This window comes from Micropterus salmoides, unplaced genomic scaffold, assembly GCF_014851395.1.
Source record: "Micropterus salmoides isolate LMB-PRFRI ecotype aquatic unplaced genomic scaffold, ASM1485139v1 Ms_hic_scaffold_3, whole genome shotgun sequence".
Classification (NCBI taxonomy): domain Eukaryota; kingdom Metazoa; phylum Chordata; class Actinopteri; order Centrarchiformes; family Centrarchidae; genus Micropterus; species Micropterus salmoides.
Window position 1 is genome coordinate 37,800,788 of NW_024042261.1, and position 20,776 is coordinate 37,821,563.

The window sequence follows — 20,776 nt, forward strand, 5'->3', positions numbered from 1 at the left end:
TATATCTACGATATCTCATATCTATATCTCACCATATCTCATATATCATATCTCACCATATCTCATTATATCTACGATATCTCATATCTATATCTCACCATATGTCCGATATCTCATCATATCTCCGATATCTCACCCTATCTACGATTTCTCACCATATCTCATATCTCACCATATCTACAATATCTCATTATATCTATATCTCACGATTTCTCACGATTTCTCACGATTTCTCATGGTATCTCATGATAACTACAATGTCTCACAAAGAACTGAGTGGAAGCATCTTTAATCTCAGCACGCAGACACAAACACAGTAAATTTACAAGTTGTCTTTTAATTTAGAAGAATAACGTACAAATACATGAATAAATAAAATGCACAAAGAAACAGCTGAATGAGATGTGAGGCTTTCTGTTGGTCAGAACTAGGGCTGGCCGATATCATCACGATATTGCTGCAAAAATTATATTACTGACGATGGTTTAGAACAGCATTTGGCAAATAAGTTAGGCATCGAGCCAAAACTCTTTTCAGGCCGTTACATGGCGGGCCAGAAAAATGTCAAATTATTTCAAATCTTGTATGTATGTAATGTAATTGTGTGCAAGTTTACTTCAGTCAGTACTGTGCGGGACTCCCGTATGGACATATTTTTAATGTGGTTTAATGACCTTATTTAACCATGTGAAGTGTCTTTGAGTAGCATGAAAAGCTCTCTATAAATAAAACGGATTATTATTAAGTTATCGTGGGTTGTTGTACAGCTGATCATTTGGGACTGAACCACTTCAACACTCATAAAGTTATTCCCCTTTTTCACTCCTCCACTCCACTACTAGCATTATCTAATTATACCCACATATCGTGATGATATAACCTGCACACCCCGAGTCACAACTTATTGATCAAATACAATATAAATCATGTCTCTAGTGTTCTACAATAAAAACATTTACATTACTAAATACAATAAATCAGCTGTTAGCTTAAAAACTAATGACTCCATAAAAACTAAACAAAATAAGCTAATAATAATTTATGGTAAAATAACAAAACATTAAATGTTAATAAATCTACTTTAAATGATGTATTGTCCATTTATTTTCACTCATTTAACATTTATTCTTTGTAAAGTTTTAGACTATTGTTCACTTGTATATAGTTTATCAAATATATTGATCAAATGTCAAGTTATTATTGATTCATTCATTGATTGATTGGCCGATAGTAATGGGGCCTCGTCCTTTAAGATGTGGCATTGTTTTGTTTTAATGTTGATTATGAAGAACTTTAACAGTAGTTAAAAATATAACAAGAATTCATATCTGAACATGGTTCATCGTGCAGATGTGAAAATGATTTACCTCTATGTTCTTTTATCTAAAGTGCATCAGTGCTTTGTTACCTGAAAATAATAGCTTCATAACTTTACACTGTGAAGGGTTTGTCAGAGCTGATGTCCTCATTCAGGATCCAGGATGGCCTGTCAAACGGAAACTGGACTGACCTGTAAAACATACAGACACAGAAATTAATCAATCACAATGAAATGGTTGTTGCCAATAAAGCTGCATTCAAAAGCTTTGAAGAGTTCTGGACTCTGAACTGGTCATGAGGCTGTAACATCTGTAACGGCCGACAGCATCTGGACAGATTTTTGTCCAACAAAACAATGAAAACAAGAACACACACCTTAAGCAGTCTCACCGAGCCTTTAACGCTAATCAAACCCTGAAACCATGTTACCCGTCAAACACAACAGGTCAAAGAACTGAGGACAAAATGCCCTCACTTTCTAAAACCTGTCCTGCTTTCCAAAATCCTTCAGGCATCAGTGCCCTCATTTAAAAACATCCTGACTTTCCAGGCCTGGAACTTATAGGTGTTACAAAGATAGCAGTACAAGACCATGTACAGACCTTGTTGTGGCAGAAGCCCTGTCCCAGGATCAGCCCCAACAGTGAGTTGAGGATGTTGGCAGCACAGAGGAGAGTCTGCAGCCCGCTGGAGCCCCCCATCACACTGAACAGAGCCACGTTCCACTGAACCACCCCTCTGGGCTCCAGACACACTCCAGACCACAGAGTCCTGTTGTAGAGATAGCCTGCGTGACTGAAAGGAGAGAGAGAGACGAGTCTGCAGGGTCAGGTTCAGGCCTCACATCAAGACGTCCACATTAATCTGAGTCTGTTTCTGGGGTTCTCACCGGTTTGGATCAGGTTGTAGTGGGACCCCCCAGGTGGAACCGGAGGTGGCGTTGTACAGACAGAGAGGACCCTGGGAGAGACCGGTGGCACTGACCAGACAGCAGATCCCAGCAGCCAGCAGACACATACAGGAGTACGCCACCTGACACAACATCTGGATACAGAGACAAACACCTGTTACACCTGACACAACATCTGGATACAGAAACAAACACCTGTTACACCTGACACAACATCTGGATACAGAAACAAACACCTGTTACACCTGCAACACAACATCTGGATACAGAGACAAACACCTGTTACACCTGACACAACATCTGGATACAGAGACAAACACCTGCAACACCTGACACAACATCTGGATACAGAGACAAACACCTGTTACACCTGCAACACCTGACACAACATCTGGATACAGAGACAAACTCCTGTTACACCTGCAACACAACATCTGGATACAGAGACAAACACCTGTAACACCTGCAACACAACACCTGACAACACCTGCAACACAACATCTGGATACAGAGACAAACACCTGTTACACCTGACAACATCTGGATACAGAGAGAAACACCTGTTACACCTGACACAACACCTGACACAACACCTGACACAACACAACATCTGGATACAGAGACAAACACCTGTTACACCTGACACAACATCTGGATACAGAAACAAACACCTGTTACACCTGACAACATCTGGATACAGAGAGAAACACCTGTTACACCTGACAACATCTGGATACAGAGAGAAACACCTGTTACACCTGACACAACACCTGACACAACACCTGGATACAGAGACAAACACCTGTTACACCTGACACAACATCTGGATACAGAAACAAACACCTGTTACACCTGCAACACAACATCTGGATACAGAGACAAACACCTGTAACACCTGCAACACAACACCTGACAACACCTGCAACACAACACCTGGATACAGAGACAAACACCTGTTACACCTGACACAACATCTGGATACAGAAACAAACACCTGTTACACCTGACACAACATCTGGATACAGAAAAACACCTGTTACACCTGACACAACACCTGACACAACACAACATCTGGATACAGAGACAAACACCTGTAACACCTGACACAACATCTGGATACAGAGACAAACACCTGTTACACCTGACACAACACCTGACACAACACCTGACACAACATCTGGATACAGAGACAAACACCTGTAACACCTGCAAGACAACACCTGACACAACACAACATCTGGATACAGAGACAAACACCTGTAACACCTGCAACACAACACCTGACACAACACCTGACAACACCTGCAACACAACATCTGGATACAGAGACAAACACCTGTAACACCTGCAACACAACACCTGACACAACATCTGGATACAGAGAGAAACACCTGTAACACCTGCAACACCTGACACTACATCTGGATACAGAGAGAAACACCTGTTACACCTGCAACACAACACCTGACACAACATCTGGATACAGAGAGAAACACCTGTAACACCTGCAACAGCTGACACTACATCTGGATACAGAGAGAAACACCTGTAACACCTGACACAACACCTGAAACACCTGACACAACATCTGGATAAAGAGAGAAACACCTGACACAACATCTGGATACAGAGAGAAACACCTGTAACACCTGACACAACATCTGGATAAAGAGAGAAACACCTGACACAAAACCTGTAACACCTGGATACAGAGAGAAACTGCAACAAATTTGTAACCTGAAAGTCACAAATTAAAGTTTTCTGGGCAACAATAATCACAAAACACTCCGTCAGCTCACCTCACTTCTGAAAGCACAGCAGCCTCTAGTTTTGCTGCTCTGCACAAACGCTCGGGCTCCAAGCAGAACCTGAAATCAGACATGAAGACAAACATCAGTGATTGCATGAATATTCATACTGATATATATGAATATTATATATGAATATTATTATTCTGTAATTTGAGCATTGTTGGAGAAGTGCTTCACTGTCACTGCTGTACAAATGACAAGAAAAGTACTTCACACACTGAATCTGATTCAGCCTCAGAGACGCAAATAAACCAGCATGTGACGAACACCAAAATACACACGAGTCAAACACACACACAGCACATGACACACACTACATACGTGTAGACACACACACACACACACACAGGACACATGACCAGTGGTGGGCAGCATCACCTGTTTTCAGCTTGTTGACACCTCAGGTTCATTATTGATTAATTTCTAAAATGAGATGCTGAACAGGCAGCCGTCACTTGGGGATGAGAGTAATATAGTAACGAAACTAGTTACTTTGAATACTCAGTACTAAGTAAAGTAATATTAGTACTTTTTAAAAGGAGTAATAAGCAAAAAGTAACTTTTTTACAGAGTAACAAGCCCAACACTGGACATGACACAGACTATACATTTAGAGACACACGTACCAGGAAGCCAGACCCCCACAGCCCCGTGGCCCAGGTGGCCTCTCTGGTCACATGACCCTCCAACAGGAAGCGGATCTTCAGTTCAGGAAGCAGCAGCAGGATGTTGGACAGCATACATACGATCGCCATGGGAACCAGAGAGACACCGACACATCGCAGACACCTCGACACGCACATCTGTAATGGCAAACTCAATCAGCCTTTACAGCAGTGGTTCTTAAAGCAGGGTCCAGGCCCCCCCAAGGGTCCTTAAGAGGGTTCAAGGCGTCCCAGCAAAGCATTTTGTAATAATTCCATCCATAAGCAACACAATAACAGAATGCAGGACTAACTGGGCTGTCAGATGGCTGTGTGACTTTCTACAGAGCAATAGTTTATTTGAGGATTTTCAGTCAGGATTTAGAGCTCATCATAGCACAGAGACAGCAATGGTGAAAATTACTAACGACCTCCTTATTGCATCAGACAAAGGACTTGTCTCTGTACTGGTGTTATTAGATCTTGGTGCTGCATTTGATACCATTGACCATCTGGTCCTATTGCAGAGACTGGAATATTTCATTGGCATTAAAGGAACCACTCTAAGCTGGTTTAAGTCCTATTTATGAGATCGATTTCAGTTTGTACATGTTAACGATGAGTCCTCCATGCATGCCAAAGTTAGTCATGGAGTTCCTCAAGGATCTGTCCTCGGACCAATCCTCTTCACTTTATATATGCTTCCCTTAGGCAATATTATCAGGAAACATTCCATAAACTTTCATTGTTATGCAGATGATACTCAGTTATATCTATCGATCAAGCCAGATGAAACTAATCAGTTAGCTAAACTTCAAATGTGCCTTCAGGATGTTAAAACCTGGATGACCTGTAATATTCTAATGTTAAACTCAGATAAAACTGAAGTTATTGCTCTGGGGCCTAAGCACCTCCGTGACGCATTATCTAAAGATATAGTTTCCCTGGATGGCATCGCCCTGGCCTCCAGCACCACTGTGAGGAATCTTGGAGTTATCTTTGATCAGGACATGTCGTTTAAGTCTCACATTAAGCAAATTTCAACGACCGCCTTTTTTCACCTACGTAATATTGCGAAAATCAGGAACATCCTGTCTAAAAATGATGCAGAAAAACTAGTCCATGCATTTGTCACAGGAACCAGGAAAAGAGATCACATTTCTCCTGTTTTAGCTTCTTTGCAATAGAATTTAAAATCATTCTTGTAATGAAACGAATGAACTGGAACTAGTGACGAGCTCTATGTGACACTACTATCTGGAATAATAATGAATGCAGTAACATTAGCCCTCATCAAACCTCAACGAAGCAGAAAACAGTTTCTGAATCAGTTGAATCTCACTAAGCTGGTGAAATGTTACGAACAGGCCGACTGTAAACTGAAGGCCGACATTAGATCTGTGTGAACGCATAACCACGTCTCGTGCACGAAGACGCAAATTGCTGCTGATGGTTTGACATTTTCCCGTTGATCCACAGGCGTCAGAAACGCTGCACAGAGATGCTGCAACACGCCAACAGAGACAGTGAAGAAGAAGAAGAAGAAGAGCGTCGTCCACAGCTCAACACCAACATCCTTGTTCCACAGTAACAGCTCTGAAAGAGTGAGACGCCAGCGTTTCTTTGGCCTCCTCTTTCCCATTGGCTGCGTCCACGTCACCTGACTGCCAGGTTTCCTCCTGTGGACATTCTCTCTATTCTCAGTGGCGATGTTTAAAGATATCTCTCTGTCTCTGTGTTAAAATGAGCTTTCATTGGAACATTCAGTGACACTAAAGGTAAACAGAAATGCTTGAAATCTTTAAGTTTTCCCACTGAAAATCCTGAAAGAGTGATCAGCTTCTGTTTCCTTTTCTTTTACATACAAGATAAAAGCTCCAGGGTAAAAAGGCGGCAAACAACTATTATTATCACGATCAACTGATTTGTTGTATAACACACAAACATCTAAACAGCTTGAAGTGTGCAGTCCAAACAACACAGAAAACAACCTGATCTGGAAGGAAACATTCACTGAAAACCTGACACATGATTTCACTGCTACTCTTAAAAAGTCATTGGAGTCGTAATGAAGCTGCTGAAACGAGATTCAAAGTGACATGATGAAAATCTCATACATTTGTTCCTGCAGCAGCTGCTGCTGAGAGTAACTCACCCTGAAGAGCTGCTGTCAGACGGACGATCCAGATCAGAGTCTGAGGAACAAACAGGGACTTTTATAAAGCTCACACTCACTGCCATATATGGAAACAGGAAGCATCCTGAGCCTCTGTGGGAATAAACATCCCATGTGAACAGGAGCTAAAGGAGCGAGGACAGAGCTGCTTCATGAACGTATCTGTTAACAGATACAGAGCCTGTGAAGACATCCATCTGCTCTCAATCCACTTTCTCAATCCAGTTTCAGACCCAAACCTGAATCCATCCATTTGCGTGTCACGTCTACACATTTTAACCTTCTCGCTGTCATTCAAGGCCAACAAAGGTTTCACGAGTTCTGGATAAGTGACCTTCATCTTTTCATTGGTCAGAACAGCGGACAGCAGTCAAAGTGCCAAACCACCTCTCAGCAGGGAGGAGGCCTGAGACTCCACTCGCCTGCAGTGCTTTCATCTCTTCCCAGGAGACGGAACAAACGCCCACCTTTGGCCTCATGGTGCAACACCAACGTTCCAGCGTTCAGACTCGACCTCAGGTGTCAACTAAACCAGCGCAGCAGCTTCAGCCTCCAGAAACACGCCAACACACAGTCTGTCAATAACAACAGACCAATAGCAGCTTCAGCCGCCACAGCGCCACCGAATGAATGATGGCACCCGACCACGATCCACGCAGCATTTGTCGCCGTCCCTCGGGGGGCCCCTCTGATCAGCTGGGCAACGCGTCGGCTGCATCATCGGTTCATACGCCACCGGTGTGTGACCCATCATAAACCCAGACCTCAACCTACATGGACTCTTCAGCGCCAGAACACAGACTGAGAAGGACCTTCAAACCGGCAACAGTGTGACAGAGGTCAGAGGTCACAGAGGAAATACAGTATGATGCAGGATGGAGAAGTGAAAGACATAAAAATATAAGTTTTTCTCTGGACTTCGTCTTTCTATCTTTTTCCACTTCCTCTAAAAAAGGTCTTATTTTAGCACATCTGCGGACAGTTAGTCACTATGAGGACAGCAAAGACTCATGGGAAACCTGATCACGTTTGACCTGTCATCCAGGGCTGACACACACACTTTAAACTGGTCTGGGTCCAGCTGTTTGGACCGAGACCTTCAGGATGTGGATAAAGTCCAGAGGGGTGCGCGGTGCAGGACACAGTCCACACTGAAGTGAATCAGAGTCAGATCACTTTTAAAGGACTCGCGCTTCCCGCTGAAGATGAAACTGACTGAAGAACTCAAAAACACATCATGGTGTGAGACCAGGTTTAGACGTGGACACACGGGACCATCTGACCAACCATAGTCACACCCACAGCACAGCGAGGACCGTGAACCATCGGATCCACAAGGTCAGCGGTTTGATGAGCAGAGCTTCAGACGCCACAGAAACCGATTTAACTTCCTGAGACAGACCCGTTCCCACGACACATTACTCAGACTGAGGAAATACACATATGGAGGCCCAGGACCCGCCCTGCCTCCTCCTCCGAGGGGGGGGTGGAGACACAGACCATTATGTCACAGCCAGAATGCATTAGCTGTGGGTGAATAAGCTAAGCTAGTAGGCTAGCTGGGATCTCAGCTAACAGGGAGGGTCTGAAAGGGAGTGAAGAGATTTCAACAGAAAATCCAGACCATGGATACCGGACCGTGGGGACCAGACCATGAGGACCGGACCATGAGGACCGGACCGCGGGGACCAGACCATGAGGACCAGACCATGAGGACCGGACCGCGGGGACCAGACCATGGCGACCGGACCATGAGGACCAGACCGTGGGGACCGGACCGTGGGGACCGGACCGTGGGGACATAGTCACACCCACAGCACAGCGAGGACCGTGAACCATCGGATCCACGAGGTCAGCGGTTTGATGAGCAGAGTTTTAGACGCCACAGAAACTGATTTAACTTCCTGAGACAGACCCGTTCCCACGACACATTCCTCAGACTGAGGAAATACACATATGGAGGCCCAGGACCCGCCCTGCCTCATCCTCCGAGGGGGGGGGTGGAGACACAGACCATTATGTCACAGTCAGCCAGAATGCATTAGCTGTGGGTGAATAAGCTAAGCTAGTAGGCTAGCTGGGATCTCAGCTAACAGGGAGGGTCTGAAAGGGAGTGAAGAGATTTCAACAGAAAATCCAGGACGGAGGAACCCGACCATGGATACCGGACCATGGTGACCGGACCGTGGATACCGGACCGTGGGGACCAGACCGTGGGGACCGGACCGTGGGGACCGGACCGTGGGGACCAGACCGTGGGGACCGGACCATGAGGACCGGACCGTGGGGACCGGACCGTGGGGACCGGACCGTGGGGACCGGACCGTGGGGACCGGACCGTGGGGACATAGTCACACCCACAGCACAGCGAGGACCGTGAACCATCGGATCCACGAGGTCAGCGGTTTGATGAGCAGAGTTTTAGACGCCACAGAAACTGATTTAACTTCCTGAGACAGACCCGTTCCCACGACACATTCCTCAGACTGAGGAAATACACATATGGAGGCCCAGGACCCGCCCTGCCTCATCCTCCGAGGGGGGGGGTGGAGACACAGACCATTATGTCACAGTCAGCCAGAATGCATTAGCTGTGGGTGAATAAGCTAAGCTAGTAGGCTAGCTGGGATCTCAGCTAACAGGGAGGGTCTGAAAGGGAGTGAAGAGATTTCAACAGAAAATCCAGGACGGAGGAACCCGACCATGGATACCGGACCATGGTGACCGGACCGTGGATACCGGACCGTGGGGACCAGACCGTGGGGACCGGACCGTGGGGACCGGACCGTGGGGACCGGACCGTGGGGACCAGACCATGAGGACCGGACCGCGGGGACCAGACCATGAGGACCGGACCGCGGGGACCAGACCATGAGGACCGGACCGCGGGGACCGGACCATGGGGACCGGACCGCGGGGACCGGACCATGGGGACCGGACCATGGGGACCGGACCGTGGACCGGGGGACCAAACCGTGGATACCGTGGATGAGGATCTCAGCTAACAGGGAGGGTCTGAAAGGGAGTGAAGAGATTTCAACAGAAAATCCAGGACGGAGGAACCCGACCATGGATACCGGACCATGGTGACCGGACCATGGGGACCAGACCGTGGATACCGGACCGTGGGGACCAGACCATGAGGACCAGACCGTGGGGACCGGACCGTGGGGACCAGACCGTGGGGACCAGACCGTGGGGACCGGACCGTGGATACCGGACCACGGAGACCAGACCAGGGGGACCGGACCATGGGGACCCGAACACGAGGACCGGACCGTGGGGACCACACCCTGGGGACCCTTGAAGACCAGACTGTGGGGATTGGACCATGGGGACCCGACCAGGGGGACCGGATCATGGGGACCAGACCGCTCTTCGTTCTTTAATTATACCTTCGCTTGGTCATCAAACTGAAAGTAGTCAGTGAGTCCGTGATACTGCAGTATTACTACTCTCCCCAGTAACTAGTACTGCAAGGATTACTATTCCCTAACAGTAATATTACAGTTACTAATCACAGTAACGCTGCGTTACCTGAACTTGTGTTGTTGTCCTTGACGTGAATGAGCAGGTTCAGTTCAGTCCAGAAGCCGGACCTGATTAGAGGTGTGGAAAATTAGCTAAACAGCTGCAGCAGAAGGGAGGAGGAGGGACAGAGAGGCGTTCTGTCCTCAGCTGGAAGTATCACCATCACTGTGTCTCGGGACTTTGAGAAACATCTCAGCCACCAACAACAACAAGAGCTACAGATGCATGCTGGGAGAGAGCGGCGCTGAGCTGAGGTGGTGAAAGTAATACAGTAACTGGTTACTATTAAAACCCAGTAATAAGTATTATTACTTTGTAAGGAGTAAACAGTAAATAATTATAATTTCAGAGATCCAGCACTTCCCTTCCTGTGGGAACGGAGACATGAGTTTCACAGGTGACGAGTCATCAGACCACTTTTCTGCCGCCACACAAGCTTTTTTATTTAAACACGTCCATCCTCTGTCTTCCAGCACGGGAACTCTGAAAACATTCACCGCCTGCTAACATTTTTAATGATCTGACAGCCCAGGGTCTGGATCTGGTTTCTAAACACAGATAAGCACGGGCTCGCCTCAGACCTGGTCTGAATTCAGTCCTCGCCGTGAGAAATCGCCCATTTTCCCGCCACAGGTGAGCCCAGCTGCGCCCACTGCTCCAGGTAGGCTGATTTTCACCGACCTGATGGCCAAACGTGAGCTGTAGGTGTGAAAACCTCCGCTGGTGTCGCGGCAGAAAAGTGATCCGACTCTCGCGACCTCTAATTTCTGAAACATGCGGGCCGTGTGTTCAGGTGCAGAGTCACGGGTGGACACCTCAGAACGTGTCGAGGCTCCTTAGAAACCTGCCGCCGCCTTTCTCCTGCGAGGTCATGTGACCTGGTGATAAGATGATAAAGGACCAAACGAATGAAGCTGTTTTCAGATCAGTTTTTATTTGGTAGAAACTCTGAAGGTAAAGAAATAGAGTCTGTCCTGATGAATCAGAGGCTTTATTCTCTGTAAGGTGGCCTGTTAGGGACATTTCAGGTCTACAGGTCAGACCCCCCTCCCCCCAGACCCTTTGTTCTGGTCTGTTTCCATGAGGACCAGTGGCCGTGGTTCCACCGAGGTCTTGTGGAACCACTGAAACTGAAAAACTAATTTACAGAAGGTGAAACTGAAAAACTAAAATACGTGAACTCGTTTCAGCGTCAAACTTAAAAACAAGCCGCTCAGAGATTCACTCACTGCGGGGCCACAGGTAGGGGACCACCACAGAGCCGCTGCTGAGGCCCTCAGGACGTCTGGACCAGGAGGAGGGATGTGACCTGATCACCTGAGACTGTGTCCACTGAGGACTGACCTGAAACATCCCATGACCCGGGTCCAACAGATGATGAGGTGTAACGAGTCAGTACGAAGTCGCACGATAATCACGTGTCCACATGTAGTGAAGAACGTGAACTCTGTGGGCACTTTCTGGTTTCACTGTTAGTCTGCGGACACAGAGAGCTCAGCTGCGGAACATCTCCGTCAGGGTGGTCTGTTTGCTGCTGGTCTTTGTAGTCTTTACAGCTGAGGAGGAGGTCTTTGTAGTCTTTACAGCTGAGGAGGAGGTCTTTGTAGTCTTTACAGCTGAGGAGGAGGTCTTTGTAGTCTTCCTGGAGGGTCTGCTGGGAGTGTGGGAGCTGCTGGCCTCCACCTCCCCGCTGCGGGTCTGGCGGAGCAGGTAAGCATCAGAGGACCCTTTGCGTCTGTCGGTGGCTCTCTGCTTCACCTCCTGGTCCAGCTCCTTCTGCAGGAGCAAAGCCAGCCGCCGGTCCTCGTCCTCCTGCTGCCGTCTGCTCAACAGCTCCGCCTCCCACTCCAAGGTCCCCTGCAGGGTCGAACCCCCACCCTCCAGAGAGGAGGAGGAGGAGGGGAGGGGCAGAGAGCAACAGACTCGTTTCGTCCCCGTCTCCTCCTCCACTTCCGCTGTCTCTTGCTCCAAGTTCTTCCTCTTGGACGATGAGGGTCCCCCGTCTCCGATCAGGTGGCTCCTGAGGCTCCCGGGGTAGAGCTGCTCCTCCACTGAGGCTGATGGGGAGGTGGGACAGAGGGGCGGAGCTTCTGACATGTCGCGGGTCGTCTGAGGGCCATAATAGTCCAGTTTAGGGAGGGGGCGCTCGGACTGCAGCTGAGAGACGAGGATGTTCTCCTGAAACAGAAAGTTCATTAAGCATTAAGACTGAAGAGAGAGGGAGACAGCTACGCCCCTCCTCCACCCGGCAGCTAGTTAGCTTAGCATAAAGTTAGCATTAAGACTGAAGAGAGGGGGGGGGGGCAGCTACACCCCTCCTCCACCCAGCTGCTATTTAGCATAGCATAAAGTTAGCATTAAGAATGAAGAGGGGGGGGACAGCTACGCCCCTCCTCCACCCAGCAGCTAGTTAGCTTAGCATAAAGTTAGCATTAAGACTGAAGAGAGGGGGGGGACAGCTACGCCCCTCCTCCACCCAGCAGCTGTGTCGGTGCTAAGCTGCTAACCTAGTGACGCTCTGTGTGGGTCTCTCTGATTGGCTGGGTTGGTGGGTTGGGCCTGGGGAGTATCTGCTGCTGACTGGACCTCAGAACCTTTGGAGGTTGACTGAGTTGGACCTGTGGCGAGTTCAATCTTAAAATGTTTTCTGATTGAACATGTGCAACGTTTCACAACGTGAAAAAGGGCTTCGAAGTAGGTTTTCTCCGTTTGGTGGGCGTGTCAGAGGTCTTACCCAATCAGCAGCGACAGGTATGTAAACACAGCGGTATTAAACGGCAGTAAAGTGCAGCATGCCTGCATTCACAACAAGGAGTACAGCGCACCACCGTTTCTGTTGTTATAAACGTTTTGCTCCGTTTGGTTGGCGCTGAACTCGGCCCTGGTTTAGCTGAAGCTCAGCATCAGGTTAGTGAAGGTCTGTTTGTTTCAGCACTATGAGGAGACGTTCTGGTTCTGTCTGAATCATTGATCAGACGGTGGTTTGGGGGCCGGAGGGAACAGAGGAAGAGGAGCAGCTGAGTAAAGAGTGAACTGACCTTGTTGGCCCTAAGCCTGGACGCAGAGCTGCAGTCTGAGGAGCTGGTGTTAGAGGGACGAGGACTCAAGAACCTGAAAAACACAGAAACCACATCACTTCATCCAGAACTCTGATCTGATCTGACGCTCTGTGCTGAACATAATACTTTAACTGATGACCCAGTTACTCATACCGGTCACATGGACCTACTTGTCGATCTGTCCGGCGGCGACCTCCTTCTTCTTCTTGGCCGGAGTGGCGTCAGCAGGACGCAGGTTGTCCTGAGAGACGGCAGCAGAGTTCTGCAGGAGACAGACGGAGGCACAGGTGAGATATCATTAAAAATGTAAAATGTAAACCCATCAAGCCTGCAGAGCCGGTCCTGATGGGGGGCGCTGCAGGAAAGAGCATGTGAGGTGCCGTACCAGCTGGCTGCTGAGCAGTCTGGCCAGCCTCTCGTCCTCCTCCCGCCTCCTCCTCTCCTCCTGCAGCAGCTGCTCCTCCTCGGCCAGCAGCCTCTGGATGTACTCCTCGCTGGCTCTCTTCTCCTCCTCGTCCAGCGCTCGCTTCTCCTCCGACAGCTGTAAAAACAACCAACCACACGTCACAAACTGCCGCCATCCCAGCGGTCGATGACTTTAAGAGCCTGGATGCAACGGTTCTCCAAATCCAAACTCGGGGGGGGGGGGGGGGGGCATTGTTATTATTGGCGACAGTATGAACCTTGGAGGAAGCGGCGGGGCCAACATCAGGTGTGTTCGCAGCAGAGGTGTGTGGAGAAAAGGGAGGTGAAGAGAAACAGCAGATTGAGGTAGTGAGTAAACTCTAAACTAAAGTGGAGCATGAAGAAGAATGAAATGATTAAATAAAGTACCTGTGACCCTACGAGGGAGGGGGGGGGGGTCAGAAACACAGGAAGTGATGGAGAGAGACAGGAAGTGAGCGGGAGAGAGGGAACATCATGCAGCTGCAGCGTAAATCATCCAAGCTGCTGAAAGAGACACAGACACATCATCACCACACAGAGTCTTAACTTACTTTAGTGAGCTGGTCCTCATATTCCTGCCTCACCTCTCCGGGCCGACTCACCCTGGGAAAACACACCGAGACTGCGCACACACACACACACACACACACACACACACTCAGTGGAATCTGTTCTTGACTTGTTTTTAATGCAGCTGGGCAACAATTAAAAATTTTTAAATTGCAAAGTTATGGGCTAAATTGAATAATGACTTATAAAGTAGTGTGTTGCCACTTTTAATTAAAATGTACTGATACAAACACAAAGTGCAGTAACATGTGGTTCGTAAACACCTTAAACCAATAAGCTGCTTTCCCCAGCAGTATTCCCTTTACACAGCAGCAATAAAATATTTCGGTTATATCTCAACTTAAACATTAATGTGATCAAGTCAAATACGAAAGCAAAGCCGGCAGCTCCTTCAAACTTCGCTACACTTTTGTTTTTTTATCTGTTCTTTCCAGCTTTACTGCTGAAACATGCGTCACCACTGACATAAACACAGTCACTGGAAGATGGAGACGGGTTTTTGGATTAAAGAGCAGCAGACCACGGTCCAGCCGGACCAAACAACCGGAGCGGGCGCCACGGCGGGTGCTCGCACAGAGGAAAGAGAGTCAGGAGAGGAGCCATGCTGGACCAGCTCAGACTTTATTCTGCTCCTAAAAGAGCCGGTCTGGACAAAATGGGACTCATGTCGACCAAGCAACAGAAACCAGAGCCTGTTGAGCCCACATGGTCACAGAGACCTGATCCATCAATATCCTGGATCAACCACTCGGCAGGTGGTCCGTATTCCGAGCTGTCAGCGCAGGACTCCGGCGAGATGAGGTGGACTCGATGATGCTCAGTGCTCAAACTAAAGTGCGATTTATTCTTCTGTGACAAATTGGCGGCGTAGCTTCTGTGTAGCCCCGTCGCCCACGCCGTCGCCTGACGTGCACCTCCTCAAAAATGTAACTACACGTCAGGGCGGCGCGGACCATAAGAACTATGATTGGTTGCCTGGGTAGCCTCGCAATGCCTCCAAGCAGACAGGAAGCGCCCCGTACTTTAAGCTGCTGTAACACGCTGGATCCATATATTTGAGCGCCACAACGAGCGATATGACTGTATGACATGTCAGAATGTGATCCATACGTGCGTAGCCTGCGGCGCAGCTCCGCACGCAGACCCAACGCAGGCGTCTAAATCAAGCTTTAGTCAAGATGGACTCTCTCTGAAGATGAAACCGTCTTATCATCATCCAGTTGCTGCTGTTTACATTCACGCCAGATGCAGGAAAAGTGCCCTGTGGAATGTTTTGGGTGAATACGTGTAGAAATAACTGTGTTATATGTTACCATATTTTAATATAGACTCAATTACATGTGTGTGCAGCATGAAGGAACTACGCTGTTGGCTAGGTAGCAGGTTAGCAAACGGTCGCTTCTTGCTGAAAAGTTAACGTGAAGCTAACGTGAGAGGACGAGACGTCCCAGAGCAGCTCAGACTGAGACCCTCTCAGCTCTCCTGCTGCTCCAGCTAACATCAGGAAGGGTTAGGGGCGTAGAGTGAACCCGGTCTGTGGTCATTAAACGTTACCGGACACACACATCACAGCTGGATCAGACAAAAGACTTCCCTCTCTGAGCTCCTGGTCTCTGCTGCAGGTCTGAGTCCTCCTGTTCAGTCTGACCCAGTAAACTTTCTGGCCTCGAGGTTTCTTTGTTCTGAAAGCAGATTTCTTCCCTGAAACACGGCAGGCCGCGGTGAAGTTAGTTTCACGTTGGATAGACGTCTGCCATATCTCCAGCGTAAAACTAACTTCGTCCCCTGGTAAAGCGTTGGATTGGCAACTCGACAAAGTAAACGAGCATGACGTGAAACGTTTTGCTACCGTCAAACGATATATATTTCGTCATATCGCACAGCCCTGGTTCTGATGAGGTCACATGGACCCAGAGCGACCCGATCCAGTTAAAACCCAGCTCTGTGACACCAGTTCTGATCAGCTGGACCCTGAGGAGTATTGTGTGTCCGTACCTCCAGCGTCATCCTCGCTGACGCCGTCCTGCCCGCTGAGGCGGCGCTGACACTGCAGAGGGAAGGCGGTCTGAATCTGCGTCCACAGCTGCTGGTCCACCAGCGTGTTGGTCCTGCTGTGGAGTCGGGCCCAGGTGGAGACCCTCTTCCTGCAGAGCGGGCAGCACAGCGTGGCCTTATCCACCGACTCCAGGAAGCAGCCCTGAAACACACACCGGCTGGCGGTCAGCTCATCAGCTGATGTGACCACACGTGACACGTGAGTGGGCGGAGTCTGTACCTTGCAGAAGGTGTGCGTGCAGGGCAGCGTCACCGGCTCCATGAAGATCTCCAGACACACGGGACAGCGGCAGTCGTCCAGGGACAGGACTCTCCTCCCTCCTCCGTCCGACACCTCCAGCTCCACGTCTGACACCATCTCCCCCTTCTTCTTCTGTGGTGCCTCACAGGTCTGCAGGGAGGACTGAAGTGGATCCGCCTGGAGGAGAAACCAGAAACCACAGTCCTCTATGCTGATGGATTAACCAGTCAATCACCTTGTAGCCCCGCCCTAAAGCCTCCCCTGCTTCCTGGTCTCTGTTCCTCTAAATGGGACCATAATTTACTAAATGAACATCATGCTGTTTTGAAGAAGACTTGAAACTAGCGACTGAGACCATAAACTCATCAGGAAAGTGTTTACTGAGGGAATAAATCAGGAACATGATGCAGAAAAACTCGTCCATTTGTTCCTTCTAGGCTGGATCACTGCAGCTCTTTACTATCAGGCTGATCCAGAACGCTGCAGGACGCGTTCTTACAGGAACCAGGACCAGACATCACATTTCTCCTCTCTCAGCTCCAGCTGCAGACGTGACAGAGCCAAGCCACCACGCACAAAACGTGGCGAGGTTGGTCTCGCGCAGCGGAGATCCCTGATGCACAGCGTTTTTTCCTTTAGAGGCCGACAACAGAACTTTAAATCCACTTCTGACAAATTCTGAGGCGAGAAATCAACTGTGTAGATTTTGAATATCGGCAGTTTTATGAAAATTGATGGCGAATATAAAAAAATTAGTCGAGGAGCTCCACAAGACGGGTATCTGTGTTCTGTAGCTGCAGTAACGTTACCGGAGGTTCAGCCTGTCTGCTAACGTGCGCAGCTGTAGGGTCGAAACCCCCCCCCGTGATGGTTAGGGTGGGAGTTATATACTTCAGGGGCTGTCAAGAATAGTTAGCTAGCTAGCTGGCAGTGTTGAGGAAAACAAGGTTCCAAGGGTAGCTGACCGACGGTGATAATGTTCGCTATTCTATCGTTAAATTCTCAGTAATGTTGTAAAGTTTTGGCCTAAATGAAGAAACATCTGGCTTGTGATGGACAGAACATTTTGGTTTGTGAAACTTAAAGTCACTTTGAAACAAATAAAAAACAAAAGGAGACGGTCTCTGCTTCATCATTATTATAATGTTACAGTATCATGACATCATAATGTATACTGATGGCTACGCTGACATCTTATTTAACGGCTCCGCGTGGGCCGAGATAAACGTTACCACGTTTCGTGCCCGGTGGCTTCTGGGAATGCACCTGTGGTTCCTAGAGTCTCCAAAAGTAGAGTAGGAGCCAGAGCGTTCAGCTATCAAGATCCTCTCCTGTGGAACCAGGTTCCAGTTTGGGTTCAGGAGGCAGACACCATCTCCACATTTAAGACTTTCCTCTTTGATAAAGCTTATAGTTAGGGCTGGCTCAGGTGAGTCCTGAACCAGCCCTTAGTTATGCTGCTATAAACCTAGACTGCCGGGGGATTTCCCATGATGCACTGAGCTCCTCTCCTGTAGAACCCGGTCCCAGTTCGGGTTCTGGAGGCAGACGCCGTGTCCTCATCCGAACTCCTACTCCTGAAATTCCTGCCGTCCAACAGGCTGTAAACTGTCAAGGCGAACGAGAGACGGATCAACAGTCTCACCTGGTTCCGAGTCCACTTTCAGCTAACGGCTAACTTTAGCTAGCGTTAGCTAACTTTTCCCGGGCAGGTTCCCGACTCAGCAACTTCACAGGGACACACAGGACGGAGGACCAGGACTACAAGTACCACTGCAGCTACTGTAAACTCACCTGAGCGCCGCTCACCTGGACGTGTCACACTTCAGCTGATGCTAACGTTAGCTTCCCGACCACAACAAGCTGAGTTAGCTTCCCGGCTAACACCGCGGCGGGCTCGCGCTGAGGGCGGCTAACAGTTAGCGGCTAACAGTTAGCAGCTCCGTGCTCCGGTTAACCTGCGACACCGGGAGCTCAGACGGGGTCCGCCGGAGTCCTGGACCGACCTGGACCGAGTACCCGCGTGAACCCACTGTTGCTACTCAGCGCATGCGCACAATGTGTTTACAGCCTTCCAGAAACGTCGTAAACTTCAGTTCCCGTCCAGAGAGAGCCGCCAAACCAGGTCCTTAAATACTGCAGTACAAGTACACACGGAGAGTATCAGTACTGTGGAGCGGACCCGGACTACTTCTGTCAGCCTGGCGGACTCTGTCCACACATGCGCAGTAGATCGGACAGGTCCGCGCGGTCGTAACAAACGGGAGGCACGCGCACCCCCTGTGATGACGACTTTTTTGCGCGCGCTCGCAAAGTGAAACCCTGCTGCAGAAACTGAGATCCATCATTAAAACACTCTGTGGCTGCAGAGACTTCCCTGCTACTGACCCGGCTCTCTTTACTCCCGACAGCACAATCGTACCCATTATATGAAATAAAGTGTCGTTATGAATAATTATGAATCTGCTGGGCTCAACTTTTTGGACTTCAATACTCTAAGCAAAGATATTTTCTCAAAAACCCTGTCTCGATTTGGAATTTTATTCTGTAAAGTCTCTGGAGGTCTGGGCTTTACTTTGAACTGTCACTACAATGTGGACAAACCCCCCTGTAAAACTGTCCACTTTCCACATGCAGGTCCTTTCAGCATGACCTCTCATTATCTATTGAGAGGCATCTAATTTGGAACAACAGAGATATTTCATAGAAAAACAAGAGTTGGGTACAGAATCAGATTCTGCTGGTGGGCGGGTGACTTTTCTCTTCTAGACAGAATTTGCAATTGTATCTGACGCCAGTCCATCAGGCACAATCATGCTTTTTATAAATACTGGCAGACCTCCACCTGCTTCTGTCTCCCTCCACGATGTGACTCAATCACCTGTTGGAAAAAAATCTGTTTTTCTCAACTTAAAAAAATAGAACATTCGTGCTTTGTTTCAGAAAGAAATTGTTTCAGACCAATACAAACTGTTGCTCACACACCAGAACATTTTGGCAAAACCTGAGCAGTTTCATCATTGACCACATTTTTAAAGACTTCGCCTTTTTGTGGGAGAATGTTATATTTTGCTTTTATAAAAGTCAAAGTAAAGATAAGATGTACTTCATTATAAATGTATTAATTCTGTTGGCAAAATTACACATTCATAAATGTAAATTCAGAACAAAAAAAATAAAAAATTTTCTCCATGAAGTTGTGCTTTATATTAATCGAATTTCTGGCAACAAAAAGGCGGTTAAAACAGTCAACATATGGTCCTCTCTCTTTGTGATGACCTATAAGCTTCCCCTGGCTAAACTATTGTATTCTGTCTACGTATTATATGTCTGTATATAGTTATATAGTCACCTGTGATTTGTGTCCTATTTTTGCAATAAAGATGACTGAAAAAGAAGTATAATCCTTGCTTTAATAACTGAACATGGCAGCTGTTTTAGTCACTATTTAAAATCTACTACTTCTTATTTAACTTTTGCATTAGTTACTATTATTACTTAGTATATTATTATATACCATTACTGCGTGCTGAGTAATGTCTGAGCAGCATGTTGATGTCAAAGCTGATTCAGTGAAACAGCGGAAATGTAGTAAAGTAGGAAGTAACATCAAATGAAAATACTCAAGTAAAGTATAAGTACCTGAACAGTGTACTTACTGTAGTAAATGTACTTACCGTAAAGCTTCCATCACTGAACCTGCGTACAGCTGGGACAAAACGCTCGCTGAGCAAAGACCAGAAATCCAACCGGTAAAATATTACTGACACAAAAATGAGTCTGTCGGATTAAATGTTGATGATGACTCATTGATGTGGCTCTGATGGGAGAGACAGACTGAGTTCGTGCACTACTGTTGTGATCTTCACTGACCGCAGGATCTGACCGGGTACTGATTGTTGCACTGAGGAAGAATCCAGCAACAATCTGAGAATTCTGCTTTTTGGCTTTTTTTCTCCCTCTCTTTTATTGAGTTTAGACCTTTTTTGTGCATGTAACAGGTTTGCAAAGT

The 20,776-nt window shown here is 47.9% G+C and overlaps 2 protein-coding genes across 3 annotated transcripts; both read right to left on the minus strand.

The window, feature by feature from the left end:
• Window positions 1-317: 317 nt before the first annotated feature.
• LOC119882225 (transmembrane 4 L6 family member 1-like) lies at window positions 318-9,658 on the minus strand. The gene is made up of 6 exons (XM_038692216.1): window positions 6,841-9,658; window positions 4,668-4,844; window positions 4,030-4,098; window positions 2,210-2,364; window positions 1,923-2,115; window positions 318-1,510 (listed from the first exon to the last, which is right to left on the minus strand). The coding sequence occupies exons 2-6, from the start codon at window positions 4,842-4,844 to the stop codon at window positions 1,490-1,492; spliced, it is 615 nt and encodes a 204-aa protein (XP_038548144.1). The 5' UTR covers window positions 6,841-9,658; the 3' UTR covers window positions 318-1,489.
• Window positions 9,659-11,306: 1,648 nt separating this feature from the next.
• Window positions 11,307-19,081, minus strand: rnf168 (ring finger protein 168). 2 transcript variants are annotated; one of them, XM_038693443.1, is made up of 8 exons: window positions 18,574-19,081; window positions 16,744-16,941; window positions 16,464-16,665; window positions 14,450-14,520; window positions 13,837-13,992; window positions 13,622-13,713; window positions 13,431-13,503; window positions 11,307-12,570 (listed from the first exon to the last, which is right to left on the minus strand). In XM_038693443.1, exons 2-8 carry the CDS (start codon window positions 16,879-16,881, stop codon window positions 11,887-11,889), a joined length of 1,416 nt encoding a protein of 471 aa, XP_038549371.1. In that variant the 5' UTR covers window positions 16,882-16,941; window positions 18,574-19,081; the 3' UTR covers window positions 11,307-11,886. The 2 variants fall into 2 exon arrangements, with proteins under 2 accessions (XP_038549371.1, XP_038549370.1); XM_038693442.1 differs by having other exon boundaries at window positions 18,559-19,080.
• Between the last annotated feature and the right edge of the window lie 1,695 nt (window positions 19,082-20,776).

Bases quoted from the DNA above. Each gene is read 5' to 3' on its own strand.
- LOC119882225 (XM_038692216.1), bottom strand. From the start codon at position 4,844: ATGTGCGTGTCGAGGTGTCTGCGATGTGTCGGTGTCTCTCTGGTTCCC. The intron at 2,365-4,029 runs GTGAGCTGACGG...CTCTGTATCCAG, and splicing joins GCTGTGCTTTCAGAAGTGAG to ATGTTGTGTCAGGTGGCGTA. The intron at 2,116-2,209 runs GTGAGAACCCCA...CTCTCCTTTCAG, and splicing joins CTACAACCTGATCCAAACCG to TCACGCAGGCTATCTCTACA.
- rnf168 (XM_038693443.1), bottom strand. From the start codon at position 16,881: ATGGTGTCAGACGTGGAGCTGGAGGTGTCGGACGGAGGAGGGAGGAGA. The intron at 16,666-16,743 runs GTACAGACTCCG...TGTGTGTTTCAG, and splicing joins GCACGCACACCTTCTGCAAG to GGCTGCTTCCTGGAGTCGGT. The intron at 13,993-14,449 runs GTAAGTTAAGAC...TTGTTTTTACAG, and splicing joins ATGAGGACCAGCTCACTAAA to CTGTCGGAGGAGAAGCGAGC.